Raw genomic sequence first — 18763 nt, forward strand, 5'->3', positions numbered from 1 at the left:
ATGCTGGGGCCATAGCAGCTGACTGGATACCACTAGCTAAGTCCTGGGAGATAGAAGATATTTCTAGCTGAATGGTAGGAACAAGGGCAGCTAGAGTTAAGGAAGGACAAGAGACCGGGCTTCAGTCACGGGCTGAAGTACCCCGAGTCCTGTCGCTCTTCTGTCTTGTGTCCACAGCAAACGTCATGAATGAAGAAGGCGTTTTGTTACCTGGAGCCCAGCCTCAAGATGACTCGCAACTTACAAATAGAAAATCGAACGTATAAATAGAAATCGGACTGAGAGTGAGGGAGAAATCAGGGGTGGTAGTTTATTCATAAACACTTAATTTTGAGCACTGAATTCCAATAGGTGCCGGTGTTAGGAAGTGAGGGGATCAAAAGATGCGAAGCCCAGCAATACATGAATGCTTTCCATTTAGCCTGCCCAAGGTATCAAAAATATTATCGTTTCAACTTGTAATCTGCATAAAAGTAGTAACACGCTAGTTCGCATTATGTTTTTCATACTAAGTCTCTGGAAGTCAGGTGTATTTTGCACGTACAGCCCATGTACGATTCAACACGAACTAGCCGCGTTTTAAGTTCTCAAAAGCTGCACGGGCACAACGCTGCTTTCAAGGTGCCACATAGGTGACCTGCGGACACAGGAGCCCGCGGGAACTGCAAGCCTTAAGCGGGAGCCGGTGGCACCGTGCTCCCAGGGGTAGTTGCAAACCTCAGCCCTGCGGAGCAAACGCAGAATCGCAGTCCGCCCGGTTCTGTGGGGTCCGACGGGACTTGTAGGCATCGGCCCTGCAGAGCATGACGGGAGTTGTAGTCCGCGCCCGCCTGCGGCGGCTCTGCGTATCATGGCGGGCCACGGCGCGCTACCGCACTCTTCCGCTGGGCCCCAGAAAGTTTCGCTTCTGCCCAGCCGTGGACCCACGAGCGCGTAAGTGCCGCGGGGGGCCGTCCGGACCTTGGGGGAGCCTGGGCCGCTGTTGTCCCCGGAGCTGAGAACTTCCCTCCGTACGCGGCTTCTCACCTGTTGCCCTCACTGTCCCCGCCCATCCCGGGTCTCCCCGAGACCCCGCCCGAGCCCTTGCCCTTGCCCAGCTGGCCTGGGAGGCACCTCGGGCCGGCGCTTTAACTAACCCTGGAACCCAGGCTGCCTCTGGTGGTCAGTTAGAAAGACAGACCCCCCCCAAACTCCAGGTCCAGGACCTCCGATGGCCGAGGGGCCGCCCCGGAGCCCACCATACGGGAGTCTCAGAACAAGCTTTGGATCCTTTCGTTACAGGAGGACAGGTCCCGGAGTTTCTGCTTGCGTTGTCCGGGAGGCTGCTGACCTTAAAAAGCGAAGTTCCTGGCTTCGCTGGGCCGGGACAGCCCAGACCACCTCATTTCGCCCTTCCAAACATAAGGGGACAGTTTGTTCATCCCTTGGCCCATGCTCTTTACCTTGTGTCCAGGTGCAGGACCGTCGTGGTAGCCTCCAGTGATCTTTACTGAAAACACCTGTGGATTTGGGCTTGCGGTGTGGCTGCAGGGGACTTGGGCTAAATAAGAGCCTATTCAGAGCCTAGGGTCGGGGTTGTTGTAGGGGGGAGGGCTGGGTTTTATTTTTGTGTAAGGAAAGCGGGTGCGGTTGACACATTAACCACGCGGCTCCCTGTTACTGCACATCCGCTGATGCCTCTTTTCATTCTTCAGGGCTCCTACTGGTTGCCCCCTCTAGGAGAAAATAGAGCACTTAAAGAAACTGCTGGTGTTGGCCGCAGGCTCTTTCTCTCTGCTTGTCTCACCGCAGCAGTTTCCTTTCCCATAGAGAAATGGGTCAGGGGCTCTTTGAGGGCAGAGGATCAGGCTGTAATCTTCTCACTGCCCTCCTGCCCCTGCAAGCCCTGTGGTCTCTGTAGCAAGCTTTACTCTCCCGCCATCTGCCTAATGCGGCTTTCCCTGTGTGTTGGTGCTCGGAAAATGCCGTCTCGCTGAGGTGTAATGCTATCTGTGGCTCACACCTTCCCAAGTGGGCCCATGTTGAGTGGCCCCGACTCGACCCTCCCTTCTGTGACAACTACTGTTGATCGGTTACTGAATTCCTTGCCCATTCGTGGGCCATCGTTGTGATCACTCTGGAAATCACGGTTGATTGTCTCAGTGAAGGGACGTGGTCCCTTCCGTGATTACAAGGATCTGAAACGGTTCTTGCTTTAGGAAACACGTTTCCTGCTCCTGTTAATAGTGTTCATCTTTGTGTAGTGCTCCACTTAGCTTTTAAATTATTTTCAGTATTTTATTAGGAAAACATAAACATTGCAAGATTTGTGTAATGAACATATGCCCACCTGTTAGAAGCCACAAGTTGTATTTGACTTTGATTATTTTTGTAGTTGCTTTGGAGTCTGTCCTCTAGCTGCTCCTTGGATGGTCTTTGCTTCTTGTGGCTGCTTTTAGGGCCCTTTGAGGGTGGACAGAATGACTCCCACAGATGTTTGTGATGAGAGGAGTCACCCCGAACAGATAAGATCAGAGCATCTGGTGACATTGACCCGTATCCGTCACAGAAGCTGTGGGCTGCTGCCTCCAGAACACATAGTAGGTGCCTGAGGAATGGCAGTCCCTCTTCCTTTAGGGGAGAGGTTTGGCTGTGGATAACCTGTACTTTCTGGTGAATCCAAGGACGACTTTGGTGACTCAAGACTGGAAGGTCTTTAAACACGAGGCAGAGGAAGCATGTGGTCTTGCGGTGAAAATCACTGATGGGAGCTCAGAGTTTGGGGCCACGTTCCCCGGAGCAGCCCCAGCACGCACGGCAGGTCAGGTGCGTTGACTGGTGCGTTGACTGGTGCCTTGTAACGAGCCGGACGCCACCCGTGAGCAGAGAGGAGTGGAGTTTGGCCTTGTGGGCATCTGCTCATCTCCTGCGGAACGTCACTGTGCTGCTCCAAGGATGAACAATATTCCCTCTTTGTGATCTTGGTGCCAGATTTTTGGAGTTTTTGTTTGTTTGTTTTTGTTTTTAAAGCTTTTGATTGGTATAAGAACCTGTGGTTGAAAATAAATCAGTAGGGTGGATATGGAAATGTCTCCATGGGCCTGGATTTAGCCTCTGGCTGCTTCTAGACATACTGTTTGTCACCGGACTGCCCCATAACACGAGCTCCAGCCCCAGAGCACATGAGCTCATGGCTTTTAGGAGGAGGATGGTGGAGCCGTGCTCAGTGGGCCAGGAGGTGTTTTCCCCTCTTCCACATGTTGGCGCCAGTCAGCCCGATGGTTTGTGTGACCAGCAGTGGTCCTCCCTGTTCACAAGGGGCTTTGTGGCATTTGAAAGACACCAAGTGCCTGCTTCTAGTTTGGCCCGATCCTGTTGGCGGGGATGAGGACGTGTACATCAGCGTGGTTCGGGGCGGATGCTGTGGTCTGGTTCTGGGGCCCCGGGGCAGGTCTGGCTGGCCACCTCAGGAGCCTGGGGTGCTGCGTCTTTGGCCCGGGGCAAGAAACCGAGTTAGGGGAGCCTGTGGAATCCAGAAGAAAAACGTAAGGTGAAAAAGCAATCCAAACAAGCCATTAGCATGCAGGGGGTTAGGCCAAGAGGAGGATCCCATAGGAGCTCCAGGGTGGGCTGGACAGCTGAACTAGAAGTGGTGGTTTCACATGGAGCCAGAAGGATTTCCTCAAGCTGAACCTATAGCCCTGCGGGCTGCTTCCAGGGTGCCTGGAGCCTCGGTCAAGAGCAGGGAGGGGGCACTTAGAAGCCTCCGCCTAAGTTAGCCACTGGGAATGTCTGATTCTCTCCTTCCCCGCCTCTCCCTTAAGGAAGATAAAGGGTAATCTCCCTACACTGCACCCAGGGGAAAACCAAAACCAAAAAACAGGGGAAAAAGAAACCCCCACCCAAGATAGGAAAATGTCAAATAACTTCCCCAAGATAGACCGATTTCCTTAAATTGCCTGGTAAGAGTTTGGTGAACTGAATACAGCCCCGGCTCACCCAGTCACGGCACGGTCTTTTTCACATTACCGCTCGCTTGTGAGGGAATGGACATTTCACAGGACTAGTCTGATTCCAAAATCCGAGTAGAGTGCAAATAGGCAAGCCTCGGCTCCAGCTGGTGAAAGAGAGGACAGTTTTCTTGCCCATGGCCAAACTCCAGTGTCAGAGCCATCCCGGGTCTGGCTCGGGCTTCCTGTCTGCCGGCATAGCCCCTCCCCTGCTCTGTCTGTACCCGGATGCTGCTCTGGTACCCAAGGGCACAGCGGAGCTCAGACCCACTAATACCTCTCCCACCCTGGGGCTGTTCCTGGCCGATGGTTCCAGATCCAAAGGCCCAGGGATGCAGAGAGGGAAGGGCTTTGCGAGGGTTGGGTGAGTGGAGGGAGGTGGCCGGGGGTTATCCTTGTCCGGATATGGGTGAAGGAGGCTTCTGGGTAAGGCTGCCTCAGGCCGGAGCTGAGGGGCACACTTTCTCCCATAGACACACTTAATCTATCCAGTCCCTAACTTACATTATTCCATTCCTTCTTGGGACAATAATTCCGTACTATTTCCACAGTAATGACGATAGACTGTATGTAATTACAACCTGATTTTTTTTTAAAAATGTGTTATTTTAGGGGCGCCTGGGTGGCTCAGTGGATTAAGCCGCTGCCTTCGGCTCAGGTCATGATCTCAGTGTCCTGGGATCGAGCCCCACATCGGGCTCTTTGCTCAGCGGGAGCCTGCTTCTCTCTCTCTCTCTCTCTGCCTGACTCTCCGCCGACTTGTGATCTCTCTGTCAAATAAATAAATAAAATCTTTAAAAAAAAAAAATGTGTTATTTTAGTGAACATAAAAGTAATTTATGTCCAGGAAAAGAAAATGGAAAAATCAGAGAAATCGAATTTTTTGAAAATTTACCCATATTTCCTACCATAGAAGGATGGTTAGCCCTCTTTACCTGTTGGTACATTTCTATGCCTAAAATTTAGTTTGGTTTGTTGGAGCAAGAGTCTCTGTTTCGGTTTTGTGTGACTGATTCATTCATTCATCAAAGAATTTATCGCGGGTTCTCCATGGGTCCGAGCTGTGCTGGGTGCTGGGGAACTGGTGAATAGCAGTGGCGCTTACAGACAGGTGGGAAGAACAGGTTAAACAAGAAATTACCATACTGGCAAAAGGCCACAAACGCGGCAGAAAGGCAGTGGGGCTTAGAATCATGAGTAGAGTAGAATCTGCTGCCTTCTGTGCTCGCTCGCTTTTCCTCAAAGCCCTTCTCAGGCATCTAGTGATCTCTTAGTCGCCTGTCAGCTTAGTAGGGCAGATGCTGTCTGTTCTTCCCTCTGGAGCTTGGGTTTCTTCAAGGCCACGGCCCACCGGCCTTGCTCACTCAAGGCTGTAGCCCCAGCCCCTGACTCAGGCCTGCCACTTCCTCGCAAATCCTTCTTACCCGGCTGGCAGTCTCTTAACACGTAATGGGTAGCATGTGCCATTAAGGCATGGTTAGTGGCCAAAGCATATTCTGTCAGGGATTTAGTTTGTGATCCGTCACTGGCTGGACTGACCCCCCCCCTTGATACTCGGGTCAGGAGAGTCTCCCAAGCATATGGTTTTGGAGCCTGTAATTTTCTCCAAAAAAAAAAGAAAAAGAAATAGGTGCTCCAGCTGACTTCCCAGGTGTTCGCACACCTGTTCTGGAGACTACCCAGAGTTCCACACAGTCCCTCGCCACCTCCTGGATAGTTTCTCTGGACCTTCCAGTGGCAAGACCCCAGGTATGGATGTGTGGCTCCTTCCAGAGGAGCCGTCCCCGCTTCCTAAAAAAAGGCAGCTTCCTCCAGGCCCCCAGAGGCAACACCTCCCATCCACAGGTCTCTCGACCCTGCCTTCTTGGACCGGTGGACTGCACCTGGAGCCAGTTCTCTGTATTCCAGAGGCAGTGACCAAGAAGCCTAGAATCATTGGTGAGAGGGCAAGAGCCAAGAAGAGAAGGTTCAAGAAAAGATGGCAGAGGCTCAAGTCTCCCCTCCCTTTATGAAAGGAGATCGCAAGCAAGGAGTGTGTCGGAAAAAGGACCCAGGCATGCAGTTGGTCAACACTTTAATTAGATCTGAGGGGTTGAGTCACCTCCCGAGCCTCTGTTCACGTGTGCTGAGATGTCTGCCTCTGAGCTGGCCTCTTACAGACTCCTGAACACTCTCCTGGGTATCGTCTGGAGGCTCTGCTGAGGGCAGCCTGCCCGGTGACCGCTCCAGGGCTGAGCCAGCAGAACTGCCGGGCCTTGGAGCTGCAGGTACCACCAGCCAAGGGCACCCCGCGCCCCGGAGATGGCAACTGGATAGATGCTGTTGGGTGTGCTGAACCAGGCAAAGGCAAGGGACTCTTCCAGAAAGGCTTTCTGCCCGGGGCTGATCGGAACTGTCTTTGTTCACATTCTTTCTTGGTCTGGGTGGAAGTGGGTGGAAGTCACTGGTCTGCTTGCCCTTGTCTGGGACTGGGGGAGGAGCTCGACTGTATGGTGTGGGGGTTGAGGGGGGCGGGGGGGATGGGGGTACTTCTCAGCTGTTAGGTTAGGAGCAGGTACAGAAAATTCCGAAGACAGAACACAGTTGTCTTCCACGCCCCAAGCCGCCTCCTCCCCTTCGGAGCCTTCTTCCCTTCATGGGACTTGTCAGATGCTGTGCTACTCCTGCCAAGTCGATTTCTGGGCAACATTACAAATCGGAGTCATTAGCGCCAGAGTATAAATAAGTTTACAGGAGTCAGTTGGTGTCTTTGTATCTTAGTTTGGGGCTGAACTGCTCTTTCTATAGTTAGGGCCTCTGGGCAGGTGTAGGAGGAATTTGGCATTCGGGGAAGGTTCTTTGCCTCTAAACTAAGACTAAAGCTGTGACTAGGAACTCAGGCGATAGTGCCAGGTAACAAATAAGAGTTTTTAAAAATGCATTTAGCCCCTTGTGCGCTCTATCAGAATATCGGATGCTTTTAGACATGCCGGATGAGCTGCAATGTAATTTCTGAGTTGTTCCCCACGCTTTTAGAAAATGAATCTCTCTGGTATTTGAAAGAGCTTGCCAGAGACAGGCGAGGGAGGTTTTGACAGGTCCTGCAGGAAGGACCCTGGGTTCGCGGAGGTGATTTGCTCTTTGGGGGGTCTTGGGAGGTGTGGGAGTCCTGGAGTTATTCCCCTGGTGCCGAAGCAGCTGTGGCCAAGGCGGTGTGGACAGAAGCTCTAAGTGTCTCCTGAGTTAAGAGAGCTGTTTGCTAATGGATTATCTGGATGGGGCTGCTTCTGGCCTGAAGTCTGTGATCTCTGTGATACAATAAGAGATAGATATTTGGTATTTGGCTCAGGTTCCCGCCACAGAGCTTCTGGAACCCTAGGAATTTCCCGAGTAATGGGAGTGTCTTTTGTTATTCATAACAAGCCTCTTTTCACCGCACCTGAGTTTATGCTAATATGGCCACTCAGTGGGCCCCTAGATAGCTTTGGGATGGGGTGGTTGCCAGAGGAACCAACCACGTGGTTAGAGATTTGGCCCTTTTAGCCCCACCCAGACCTCTGGGAGCAGAGAGGGGCTGAGGATGGAATTAATCTCCAACGGCCCGTGATTAACCAACCCTTCCCCTGTAATGAAACCTCCATCAAAAACTCCCAAGTGATGGGGTTCTGAGGACTTGTGGTTTAGCGAACAGCTGAGGTGCTGGAGGGTGGGGGCCCCTGAAGGCAAGGAAACCCCACACACCTCAGACCAAACCCCCCCCCCCCGCCCCAAACTCTTCATCTCTTCCCTTTGGCCGGTCCCAAATTGGATCCTTTAAAATAAACTCATCATAGTCGTGTTTTTCCAAGTGTTGGGAGCTGTTCTAGCAAATTATCGAACCCAAAGAGGGGATTGTGGGGACCCCCAATTTATAGCCAGTTGGTCAGAAGTACAGGGAGAAGCAGCCTGGGTCTTGTGACCAGCGCCTGAAGCTAGAACAGTCTTGTGGACAGAGCCCTTGACCTGTGGGGTCTGCCCAAACTCCAGGTAGGTAGTGCCAGCTTGGAATTGAATTAAAGAACACCCAGTTGGTATCCGAACTGGTTATCTATGTGGAAGAAAGCCACAGTGTTGGTGTGAGGACCATTGTAGACAAAAAAATCTCTCATCCCTCAAAGGATGAGTTTTATCTCGAGACACAAAGACGTTGACCATGGTGTGCCTTGTTCTGTGCCTTTCAGTGGTTACTAATAACCTCAGACCCAGGAGGAGGGGAGCAAAATGCCAAGAGCCATCCTTCCCATGTCCAGGAAAGTAGCATCCTGACGGTAGCCATGACCTTCCAAGGAAGCTTGATTAACTTCCCGAAGCCCTGTGAGGTGGGGCCCACAGCCGCGGTGGGGAAGGCCACTGGGACCGGTAGCCCCAGCAGCCAGCTTCCTAGGGCGCATTACCTGGGTGATGACTCAGGCTTTTTGGAAAACCAGCTTGCGTCATCAGCAGCTGGGCCCAGCTCACCCCGTGACCTGGGAACTTGGCATAAGCGGAGCTTATGACTCTGAGGGTCAGAGGGAGGAGGGAGAAGGCCTCCCGGGAGCGTGGGGGACACACGGCCTCCTCCCCAGAGGCCAGCAAGCCTCGAGGATCCCGTTTCTGCCTGTTGAGGCCCATCAGGCCAGGATGCTGCTTTGGTCTGCAGACCTTGTCTTCATCCTCCCCGGCCTCAGAGAGGGCTGGTTTCCACCGTCGGTGCAGGGCCCTGGCCTGGGTAAGGCGGCTCAGGACCTGTTGCTGGTGTTGCTCCCTGTCCTCTTCCACATGTGTGGGTCTCCCCCAACTCTGAAGTGTGCACACGGACCAGGGGGATGCTTGTGAGGACTTGGGGGGTGTGGCAGCCACCCACCCAGGCTCCCCCAGATCTTGCCTTTGTAAGAGTAGCCTGCAAATGGAATCAGCGAGTTTGTACCCTTTCAGGCTGGCTGTTTTCACTCTGCAGAAAGCATTTCTTGCATGGATCCTCAGCCTTTTTCTAGGCCAAGTACCCATCACTTTTTATTCCTGTCTTGGTATGGACCTCTCCTGCCATGTCCAGATAGCTGGATGTTTTTTTTTCTCCCTGGCCACAGCTCAGCTCCTCCAGGGCTGGACGGTGCCTTGTGTGCCTCTGTGTCCCCAGCCTGCACTTAGTTAGCGCTTGACAGACTGTGGAACTGGGGCAACTGTGCATTGACAGCAAGGACCCTCGACTCTCTCTACCTCTCCGGGAGGTAGAAGCCCTGCAGATGTCTCTGTAAGGCCCTGGCTGGTCCCTGCTTAGGCTCTGTGCTCAGCCGGTGACCTGGAGAGACGCCCAGGAATGGGCAGGCTGCTTCTCGAAAACCACTCCCACCCTCAGTTTGGTGTCTGTGCTGGGCAGCGTGCTTTCCCTTCCAAGGGGGGCTTTGGAGGGCTCTGGGTGGAGCCCCTGCATCTCTCGGGGCTCCGAGTCAGGAATTCCTGGGAGTGTGGTGTCCGTGTGTGCCTGTCTCATTCCCCCTCCGCCAGAGAAGCCTTCTCTTTGGGCCTTGTTTGCACTGAATCACGGCTGAGTGGCTTCGTTAGTTAAAAATAGGCCTTGGCATATCCGCCCAGTGACAGGCCCTTCTTGCTTCAGGCCCACACCGGAATGCTTATATAAATATTTGGAGGAACTTGAAACCCGGGACCATTTCTATCCCAGAGTCTTCTCTACTGGACTCCTAAAGCAGGAAGGATAATATGGCAGCAAGAAAGTGAGGGCCTGCTTGTGTTGGAAGCACTCAGGGTGGCGGCACATTATTTGGGAGACGCTGGAGGGGGCGGTTCCGAAGCCAGTGGAAGTGGTTGGTCATTTGCAGTAGTGAAGGCGGCTCAGGTAGAAATCACAGGGTTTAAATCAGAATGTCCGGGGTTCAAACCACAGTTCTACTTCCTGGGCCATGGCCTTAGACAAGTCACAGGACTTCTCGAACCCCGGGTTCTCCTTTGCACATTATCTACTGCACGAGGGCGATTGTGAGAGTAAAATGATCACCTGTGGCAAGAACCTAACGGGCCACACCCAGCACACAGTAGGTCCTCATGTGGTGGTGGTGGCCCCCTTAGCCTAGCTAGCGGTTGTCACTGTTCAGCATTGCACAACCTTGCACCAGCCGTCCAAGGAAAGAACTGGAGGTTCTAAAGAGGGGACACAGGAGTGTCCGAGTGCGTCTCCAGACTTCTCCCCAGTGCCACTCGTGTCTTGTCACCTCCATTGGTCTGCAGCCACTACTGTGTCCTTAGATCACTTTAGCAGCTGCCCGAGCAGAGTCGGTAACTCGGGACTCACCAGCTGCAAGAGGATTGTAACCAAGCTTAAAATAGAGCCATGCCCCTTGCTGGACCGAGGGCTGCGCCAGTCCCCAGTGCAAGCCGGGCAGTGTCTACACAGCCAGGCTGAGCTGGACTCCGGGCATCTGCTTCCCCCACCAGGCAAGGCCGGCTTTCCTTGATCCCGAAGCCCCAAGGGCCCTCAGCCTCCTCCCTCCCCCGCCACCCGGCCAGAGGTTACTGACCCAAACAAGCTGGGGGAGGGCACGGGGCCGAGCGTTGGGGAGACAGGGATCTGGTGGTGGCCGGCATGGTGGGCTCAGCGGCCCTCTGCGTGTGGGTTGGGCTGGTTCTGGCCTTGGTGTGTGTGTGGTAGTCGTGGGGGGGGGTGCCCTGGGCGGCATTTCTAAAGGTGGAAGGAGAGTGAGGTCGTCCTGCCTGAGAGGGTGGAAGAGGAGAGAAGCTCCGAAGCAATGAGTCACGCTGTTTGGTTGACCTTGCTGCTTTTTAAGCCCCAACCCGGGTCATTGTGTCTGAATAGAAGCGTGTCAGAAGCCAGCCGAAGAATGCCCACTGAGCAAGGCCCCCACGGAAAGGTCAAGCCCTGCCTATTGAGGGAGGACGCCCAGATGGGGCGACTTTGTGCCCAGAGCGGCGCGCCCCTTCCTGCTGTTGTCACGTCTGTGTCTGTGACTGCCTCCTCCACGGTCTCCCTCTCCCCTCGTGCAGGTGCCACCATGAAGTCTGACCACTGCTGACCGGACCCAGGCGGGAGGCGCACAGGGGAGAAGGGTGACCCGCACCCGTCGCCATGGCTTCCCCCATGGCAGAGAGCCAGCTCCAGAGAATCATCCGTGATTTGCAAGGTGCGGCGGTTTGAGGGGCGGGAGGCACACGGGGCTCGGGTGTGGGGAGGCTGGGGCCGTGCGCCTCCCGTCGCTCTCTCATCCTTGTCACGTGGGAAGTAATGGGAGCCCCAGGACACAGCGCGTGGAAGCATTTGGGGCTCGGGTGTCCATCCCGGGTGAGGCTGGGAGAGCTGGGCCGGTGCTCCTCTCAGGGCGCTGCGAAGCCAATTTGTAAACAAGATCCAGTGCCCTTTTTGGGGTCTGGGTCTGCTTTCAGTGTTTGTGCATGTGTGTGTTTTCAAGCCTCCTGTTAAATCTTCAGCTGAATCCTGAGCCCTCGGGCCGTAATGGAGTTGGCTCCTCTGGGGAGGCGTGTTCTCCTTCCTCTGAGCAGAATGACCAGCACCCGTCTTTCTTGTTTTGCTGTCCTCCCTGGTCCTGGCAGGCGGACAGCCTGTGTCCTGTGACGCACTGTGATTCTGGGCCTGCTGCCTCCCGGACTTCCCTGAGCTCAGCAAACCCGCCGAGACTCGGAGCTCTCATCTCGCTGGAGGAGGGCGGGGCAGGGCAGGCTCTCGGGATGCAGAGGAGACTCAGGAGGAGAGTCCAGGGTTTGAGGTCACCCTTCTAGGTGATGTCCCAGGGGTCAGAATTCTGGCAAGTTTCCGGCCCACGCCACAGCTCACCAGGGCGGGTCTGTAGGCCTCTGTGGAGCTCCAACACGTTGGCTACCAGACGGTGTGAAGGTGACCTCCTCCTGGGTGTCCCAGCAGTGACAGCGTACTCTCCTGACAGCCTGAAGGTCCAGGTTCCTACCTGCTCAGGTGCAGTCTGTCACAGCCAGGGCCACCGGCCGCTTCTCCTTCTGCAGGTCAGAAGGCGCCAGGATGAAAATCACTCCCAGGCTTAGCTCCCCATGTATATAGCCTCTGGGGCCCTGACCTGCAGATAATCACATGGCATTTCCCAGGCTCCAGGCCCTGTCCTGCACATGCCTTACGGATAACGACTTATGGGGTCCTCACATTTGGTCCGTGAGGTAGGAACCATTACCCCAGTTCTGCAGAGGCAGAAACAGGCACAGAGAGGTTAAGTGACTTGCCTTAGGTCACACACCCAGTCGGGCAGAGCTTGGGTTTACACACATACCAGGTGCCAGAGTCTGCACTCTTAGACCGCACCAGCCTACTTTCTAGCTAAAATATTAGCTGGGTTTTTTTCTTAAGTCTACACACACGGACGCGCACACGCATACACACACACACGCCGAGACGGTGATATGACAGTCTGCCAATCTGAGTTCACCTCTGGCCTTGAGAAATCTCTCCACAGAGTAAGCCCTCTCTCCTGCCTGTCAGTCTCTGGTTCTCCAGCATGACTTTGGGACCCAGAGAGCTTTACTGGGAGGGAAGAGAGAGGAAGAGAGGACCCCTTGCTCGCACTCCTGATCCAGGAAGGAAGACATTGTTCAGGTGCCCTTTTCTACCCCACGTCCTGGCTGGTCTGGTCGTCCCCAACATCCCAAAGCCATCTCAATGTCCAGTACCCAGCCCACTGAGCGCTTTGACAGACCGCTTCTACAGGGCCCTTCCCTTGCATCTGTTGGTAACTGTCTTCGTGGGCACACCAGAAATCTCTGGCACGGAGCAAGGGAGTGGCGCATCCCTAACTGAGGTGTTCTTGGGCAGTGCTTAGCCTTCAGGTCTCTGCAGGGCAGCCCGCTCATCCTCCTGGTGACAGCAGTGACGACAACCTTGGGGTCAGCTCCTGGCTCCACCTTTTAACCCTGGAAGATGTTGGACAAGTCCCATCACCTCCCCAAGGTCCCATTGCTTAATTCACATGCTAGATCAGCTTGATAACACCTGCTTCTCAAGACTGTTGACAGACGCAAGTGTATAATCCACAGAGAACTCAGATTATTCATAAGTAATGCATTTGGAACAGCAGAGATTAGAGCTGAAAACTTCATATTTCATATGCAAGGCTCCTTTCAAAATTGCAAGAGTTCCCAGTTCAGGTTATGAGGGTTAACACCGCTGAGGATGGGGGAGGAAGGCTGTGCATCCTCCCTGGTCCCTGACCACCCCCCTGTCCCCGGCTCTTGATGTCAGTTACAGCAAACACTTCTAGAGGGTGCCACTGGACAGCAGTCACTTGGTATAAGAATCTGTCCCAAGAGCCTGTCTTCACCATTTGCTGACCTCTGCCGGAGAGGTCATTGTCGATTAAATTTTAGCAGTTCAGGTTCATTGTCAGTGCTGGGCAGGTCTGCTTTCCAGCCGTGGTTCTAGAGCGCAGGGACGGGGTGCTCCTCTCCTTACGGGCCATCAGAGAGCAAGACGGTTTGGGGCAGCATGCCCCAGCCATCTCAACCGGGGGCGCTCTTCTCAGTGTCTACACCAAACCCAGCTTCTCACTGTCCCTCCGTGCCACAGCAGAAGCTGCGAGTAACAGTCAAGGTGGTTTTCCCTCTATTCTGAACAGGGAGGTCAGTTGTCTTAGAAGTGGAGATGCGGGCTCCGGAATCAGAAAGCCCTGGAGGAACCAGGCTTCTCATTTCAGCTCTGCCTTTTGCATCCCATGGTTTTTGGTCAAGTGCCCTGACCTCTCCCGGAATTCCTTATCTGCCAAACGGGATGATGTTATCAGCCTTCACCAGTCTCCAGTTGTACTTTCTTCCCCCACATTTTAACAGCTCTGAAACTGGGATTATCTTAAAACCAGCTGTGTATTGGATTTGTGGAAATACAACCATGCCCACCTCGCCAGGGCTGTATTAAAGGAGAAAGACCTGCAGAAGCCTGGCCCCTGCTGGGCACTCAGCTCACGGAAGCAGGTGTCACTGTTGTCATTCTGGGGATTGTTCTCGCTCCTCTTATTTGCACCTTCTGGTCTTCTTGAAGCCAGGATGTAGCCTGTACTGAGCAGGAGGGTTAAAGTGAAGAACAACAAGCCGCGTGGCCAGAAGGAAGCTAAAGCTCTCTGGACGTCAGTGTGAGGGACCTGCCGAGTGGTTCGTGTCCATGGCGAACCTTCCTTGACCAAAGGCCGCACGCAGATCGCACGGCCCGCACGGTGGGCCTACAGGGAGATCCGAGACGGGCCGGATCCGGGGGCCGTGGAGAATGCTGCGAGCTCTCAGCACACCTGAGCACCTCTAGGCTCAGCCTTCCTTCCTTCTAGGGTCACATCCCACTTTCTGCTTCCCAGGTGCTCTGCCGTCACTGACCGCTTGCTCCCCCTGCGTCCCCAGGTTATTCTGCTTCTCTCTCTGAAGCCAGTTACGTGTTCCTGTTTGTTGTCTTAAAGATGCGGTGACGGAGCTAAGCAAAGAGTTTAAGGAAGCAGGGGAGCCCATTACGGACGACAGCACCAGCCTGCACAAGTTTTCTTATAAACTTGAGTATCTCCTGCAAGTAAGTTGACTCCTGTACCATGTTGATTTCTGCTCTGTTCTCTTGGTTCCCTCTCAAGTGACTCATGAGCATCAGGATGTGGTTCAGACAGCTCCGGGAAGCCAGGAAGCCCTCCCGGTTAGACTGAAAGTCGGAGCAGCCCCGGGTTGCTTGGAGCTCAAGCCTCCTGAGTGTGATCCTCTGGAGAATCGGAATGTTGCCCCTTAGCATGGCTCTGGGCTTCAAGAATGCTCTTTACAGATTTAGACCATCTTAAGGCAGGTCACAAGGTAACAGGCTAGCAGAGATCGTAACTTTGGGGCAGTCACCCCGTCACCCACTCTCCAGGAGTGTGTGGACCCTCTGAAGATTATCCAGAAGCTCCCATTTTAGAGCCTTGCTGCTCAGAGTGCTGGGGTCCACAGATCAGCAGCATCAGCATCCCCTGGGCGAGGGTGAGAAATCTATTCTCAGTGCCCACCCTGACCCGCTGAATCAGAATCTCTGAGGTTAACCCAGGAAGTTTTGTCTGAACACACTCCCCCTGTAATGCTGACGTGTGCTTGCTTGAAGGTGCACGGATCTAGAGAGCTCTGTAGAGGCAGAAAAATACAGGCAATCACAGGAGGCAGGAAGGAAATGGAACGAAACATTAACAGAAGTTATCTTAGGAAGGGGCTGTTCGCATTATAATTTTTTTTCTTCTCTAGTCTTGTCAGGATTTTCTAACATGTATGTATCTTAACTTCCATAACCAGAAACAAACACTGTAAGATGTTACGTTGTAGAAAGACACACCTTTATCCTTTTGAACACTGGACGTGTGCATCCCAGCACGCTCCAGTCACAGCCCAGCAAAGCCGGCTAGAGAATGAGCGCCTGCTGGAGGCGAAGCCCCGACGTGTCGAGGGACTCCCTTCTGTCTTACATTGGGACATGATTTATGAACCTTTTCAGTTTTCAGTCGGCCCATTTTGATTTTGGATTTGAAACAGCTCAGCTGACATTAATTGGGATTTATTACATATTTGGGTATATTACAGTGTTGAGACTTTTAAGTAGCCAGGGTAAGATGTCTCAAACTCATTTCCCTGAGTTGAGATAAGGTTGACAGTCTTCATGTTGTCCTTCAAGACTTTCCCCTCAAATGTCCTCATCCCGTGTGAACAACGCCTCTGGTGGTCTTCTACCCATTTCTGTGCACCAAGGTCCTTTCAAGAGATAGTCTCTCCTGGGGGGCTTTTACTTCTGAATCCTGCTAGCTGTGTAACCCTGGGCCAGCTGCTTAACCTTTCCCAGCCTCAGTCTCCGCATCTATAAATTGGGGTTTGAAACACCCACCTTTATCTGCCAGCCAATAAAAATGGCGCCAGTAAAAGGACCTCGTCCAGGACAGGGTGACTAAGAAGCTGTTGCTGTTCCTGATCATTTAAATGGTGGGATGATCAGCTGCAGGCGTGGCCCTCCTCTCTCTGTCCCCCGGTCTCCACAGTTCGATCAGAAGGAGAAGGCCACCCTTCTGGGCAACAGGAAGGACTATTGGGATTACTTCTGCGCCTGCCTGGCCAAGGTGAAAGGAGCCAATGACGGGATCCGATTCGTCAAGTCGATTCCGGAGGTAAGCAGAGTGGCCAGGTTCCTCGCATCTTCCTCTCTCTGCCTTAAGCATCTCTTGCCCAACCCGTGCCGCAGCCGGCTCCTTGAGGAGGAGGGTAGGGAGCGGACGGCTGATGAGGGAGTAAGGAAATCCGGGCGCACTCCGTGCCCAGTGCTCGCTCAGGGAAGCCACCCAAGTGAGCACTCGCCAAGCAAGGGGTGGCTCGGTCCTGACGGGTTCAGGCCACGAGCACGCGCCGTCTCAGAGCGGACTGCTCACACTGAGGCCGTTCGGGGGGCCCGTCGGGGGCCTAGAGCACGGGACGCCTCTGCCTTTTCAAGAGAATTCGTTCCTTAGATAAAGTGCTTAGAGTTTACTGGGTGCTTTCCCTATAATTTGTGCAGGAAACTTGTGTTTATAATGAAGAGAGTGATGTGCGCCATCAAGGGACTGGTTACGCTAAGCAGCTCCCCACATTGAGTTCTGAGCCCCTTGAGCAGACAGCCAGTGCTTTGCTGTTTCAGAAAACTCCAGAACACATTCTCCGCACTCTCCTTCCTCTCTCTCTCTCTTTCTCCTTTCTCCCTCCCTCTCTTTCTCCCCCCTTCCTTCCCTCTCTTGCCCTCTCTCCTCTTTCTCTCTCTCCTCCCCCCTGTTTCCCTCCCTTCCCCCACCCCTTCAGCCTCGTCCCTCTGGGAGGGAAAAACTGTGCACCCTCAGGAGTGAGAAAACCCCTAGATTTCGGGCCGGAGGCCTAAAGTGTTTCTACATTTCATCTGTCTTTTCAGCATCTTGTCAGTACGTTTGGAGTCACTTTAAAGCCCTTGGCTGGCCTCCCACAAAGGCCGCCGAGTCAGGTGCTCTGCGATCCCTTCTCGCTCCCTGCCAGCTGGAGTCAGTTGGGTTTCTTCTTATAGAGCAGGACGGCCTTTACGCGGACAGTGAGGGCCGAGCATTTCCCACCCTCTGGCATCTGAGAAGAGGAGGAAGGACCTTGGCTGTGAGGAGTTAGTTCCTTGGATTCCTTTAATGTCCATGCAGCACCACAGTCTCGTGAGAACTTGCCTAGTAGGACCATCAGGTCCCTGACGTAGAGTGTTTTCATGCATCACACACCTGGAGAGGGGTGTCGTCTCCTCTCCAGAAGTCTGGAAGAAGTTCTTTTTTTTTTTTTTTTAAGATTTTATTTATTTATTTGACAGACAGAGATCACAAGTAGGCAGAGAGGCAGGCAGAGAGAGAGAGAGGAGGAAGGAGGCTCCCCGCCGAGCAGAGAGCCCGATGCAGGACTCCATCCCAGGGCCCTGAGATCATGACCTGAGCCAAAGGCAGTGGCCCAACCCAATGAGCCACCCAAGCACCCCTGGAAGAAGTTCTTAATGTCACTGTCCTATCTTCCACTCTTCAGAGCAACAAAGGCCTTTGGCTTTATGGCTTCAGACAACTGAAGTCTGGAATAAGTTTAGTTTAGTCCTCACGGCCCAGGGTTACAAAATGCTTAAATCTCCTTTTCACAGAAAGCACAGACCTCTAGACAATCCGAGGCCAGGGAAACTGACTTTTCGAAGCAAAAAGCACTCGCTGCTTACCCAGACAGCCCTGGTTCCTGGTGGCCACGTGGGCTCTGCTTCCCACAGGCCCCAGTTGTCTCGTCCCCCTGAAGGCTCTGCTCTCGGGGGCTCTCTTGGGTGGAATGACTTGGAAGGGCACTTGGGCGCCAGGGCTTCTGGGTACTCGGGCCAACTGTAATAACCAAGTGTTGTCCAGGCCGCCAAGCCAAAAGGTAGAAGTGAATGGATAAGAAGCCTTTCTGGGCCCCTCAGGCCTTCATGGGGTGGGAGGCAGCCTTTTGGGCTAAAATAACCTAAGGCTATAATCAGCCACTTCTGGAGGTTCGGAAAAAGCCCAGCCTGAGCTGTGCGACTTTCCTCCAGATGGACCAGGGTCTGAACCACGGTGCGGCTTGGTGTCCCGCTCTTGGCGCAGTGATCTGACTGAGAGCAGAATCCGCTCTCATGCGCCCTGCAGACTTCCTTCCCTTTGAGGCTGTTGGGTAGCTTCTGGGTATCGTGCAGATGAGTTTGGGCCAGATGCCAAAGATTTACTGAATTAGGTCATGAACCTGGAGCCGTGATGTCAGAACAGCAAAACTAAAAAGCTGGGCAGTATTTTCACCTGCAGTGCAGAGGAGCTCTTGATCCCCTCCCCCCAAGGATGTTTCAAGACACCTCTTCTAATAAACAGCTCCATTTATATGTACACATGTCAGATCAGTTTCCCTAATAGGGCTGATTAAAAACATGGCCCAAATTGTTTGGCACTGAAAGTCTTCATGTTCTAAATGGTGTTACAGTGGCTGTTTTGCTGTTAAGGACAAGCCCATTCCTTGGGAGCTCATGGACATGGGCTGTCGTGTGAGGGTCTTACTGAATTCTGCAGGCCTGTATGTGGATGTGTCTGTCTGACCAACACACTTGGCCCCACAGCACCTTGCCTAGCTGTTCTGCGCTGCCCTGAGTTTGCTGGACATCACCCCTGAACACTCCCATTCGCCCTTGATTATCAGTGGAAAAAAAGAATTTGGATTTGGATGTGGAGCTGTCCTCACGATTCTCCCAAGGACGTGTGTCCTGACCAGTTCTCTGC

The 18763-nt window shown here is 53.5% G+C and overlaps 1 protein-coding gene across 4 annotated transcripts in view; it reads left to right on the forward strand.

Moving 5' to 3' along the window:
• The first annotated feature begins 804 nt into the window (after positions 1-804).
• Positions 805-18763, forward strand: part of FYCO1 (FYVE and coiled-coil domain autophagy adaptor 1) — a 71670-nt gene continuing 53711 nt past the window's right edge. For 2 of the 4 annotated variants that reach the window (XR_006606989.1, XM_045080814.1), the window contains exons 1-4: positions 805-933; positions 11004-11140; positions 14435-14541; positions 16013-16138. Coding sequence is in view for 3 of the 4 variants with exons in the window: in XM_045080814.1 (XP_044936749.1) it covers positions 11086-11140; positions 14435-14541; positions 16013-16138 (288 nt within the window). In the remaining variant the exon portion in view is untranslated. Of the gene's footprint in view, positions 934-6097; positions 6336-11003; positions 11141-14434; positions 14542-16012; positions 16139-18763 lie in introns of those variants that run through there. The other 2 variants (XM_045080820.1, XM_045080825.1) reach the window with 2 other exon arrangements.

This window comes from Mustela putorius, unplaced genomic scaffold (assembly GCF_011764305.1).
Source record: "Mustela putorius furo isolate JIRA1106 unplaced genomic scaffold, ASM1176430v1.1 tig00000095_pilon_pilon_pilon, whole genome shotgun sequence".
Lineage (NCBI taxonomy): Eukaryota > Metazoa > Chordata > Mammalia > Carnivora > Mustelidae > Mustela > Mustela putorius.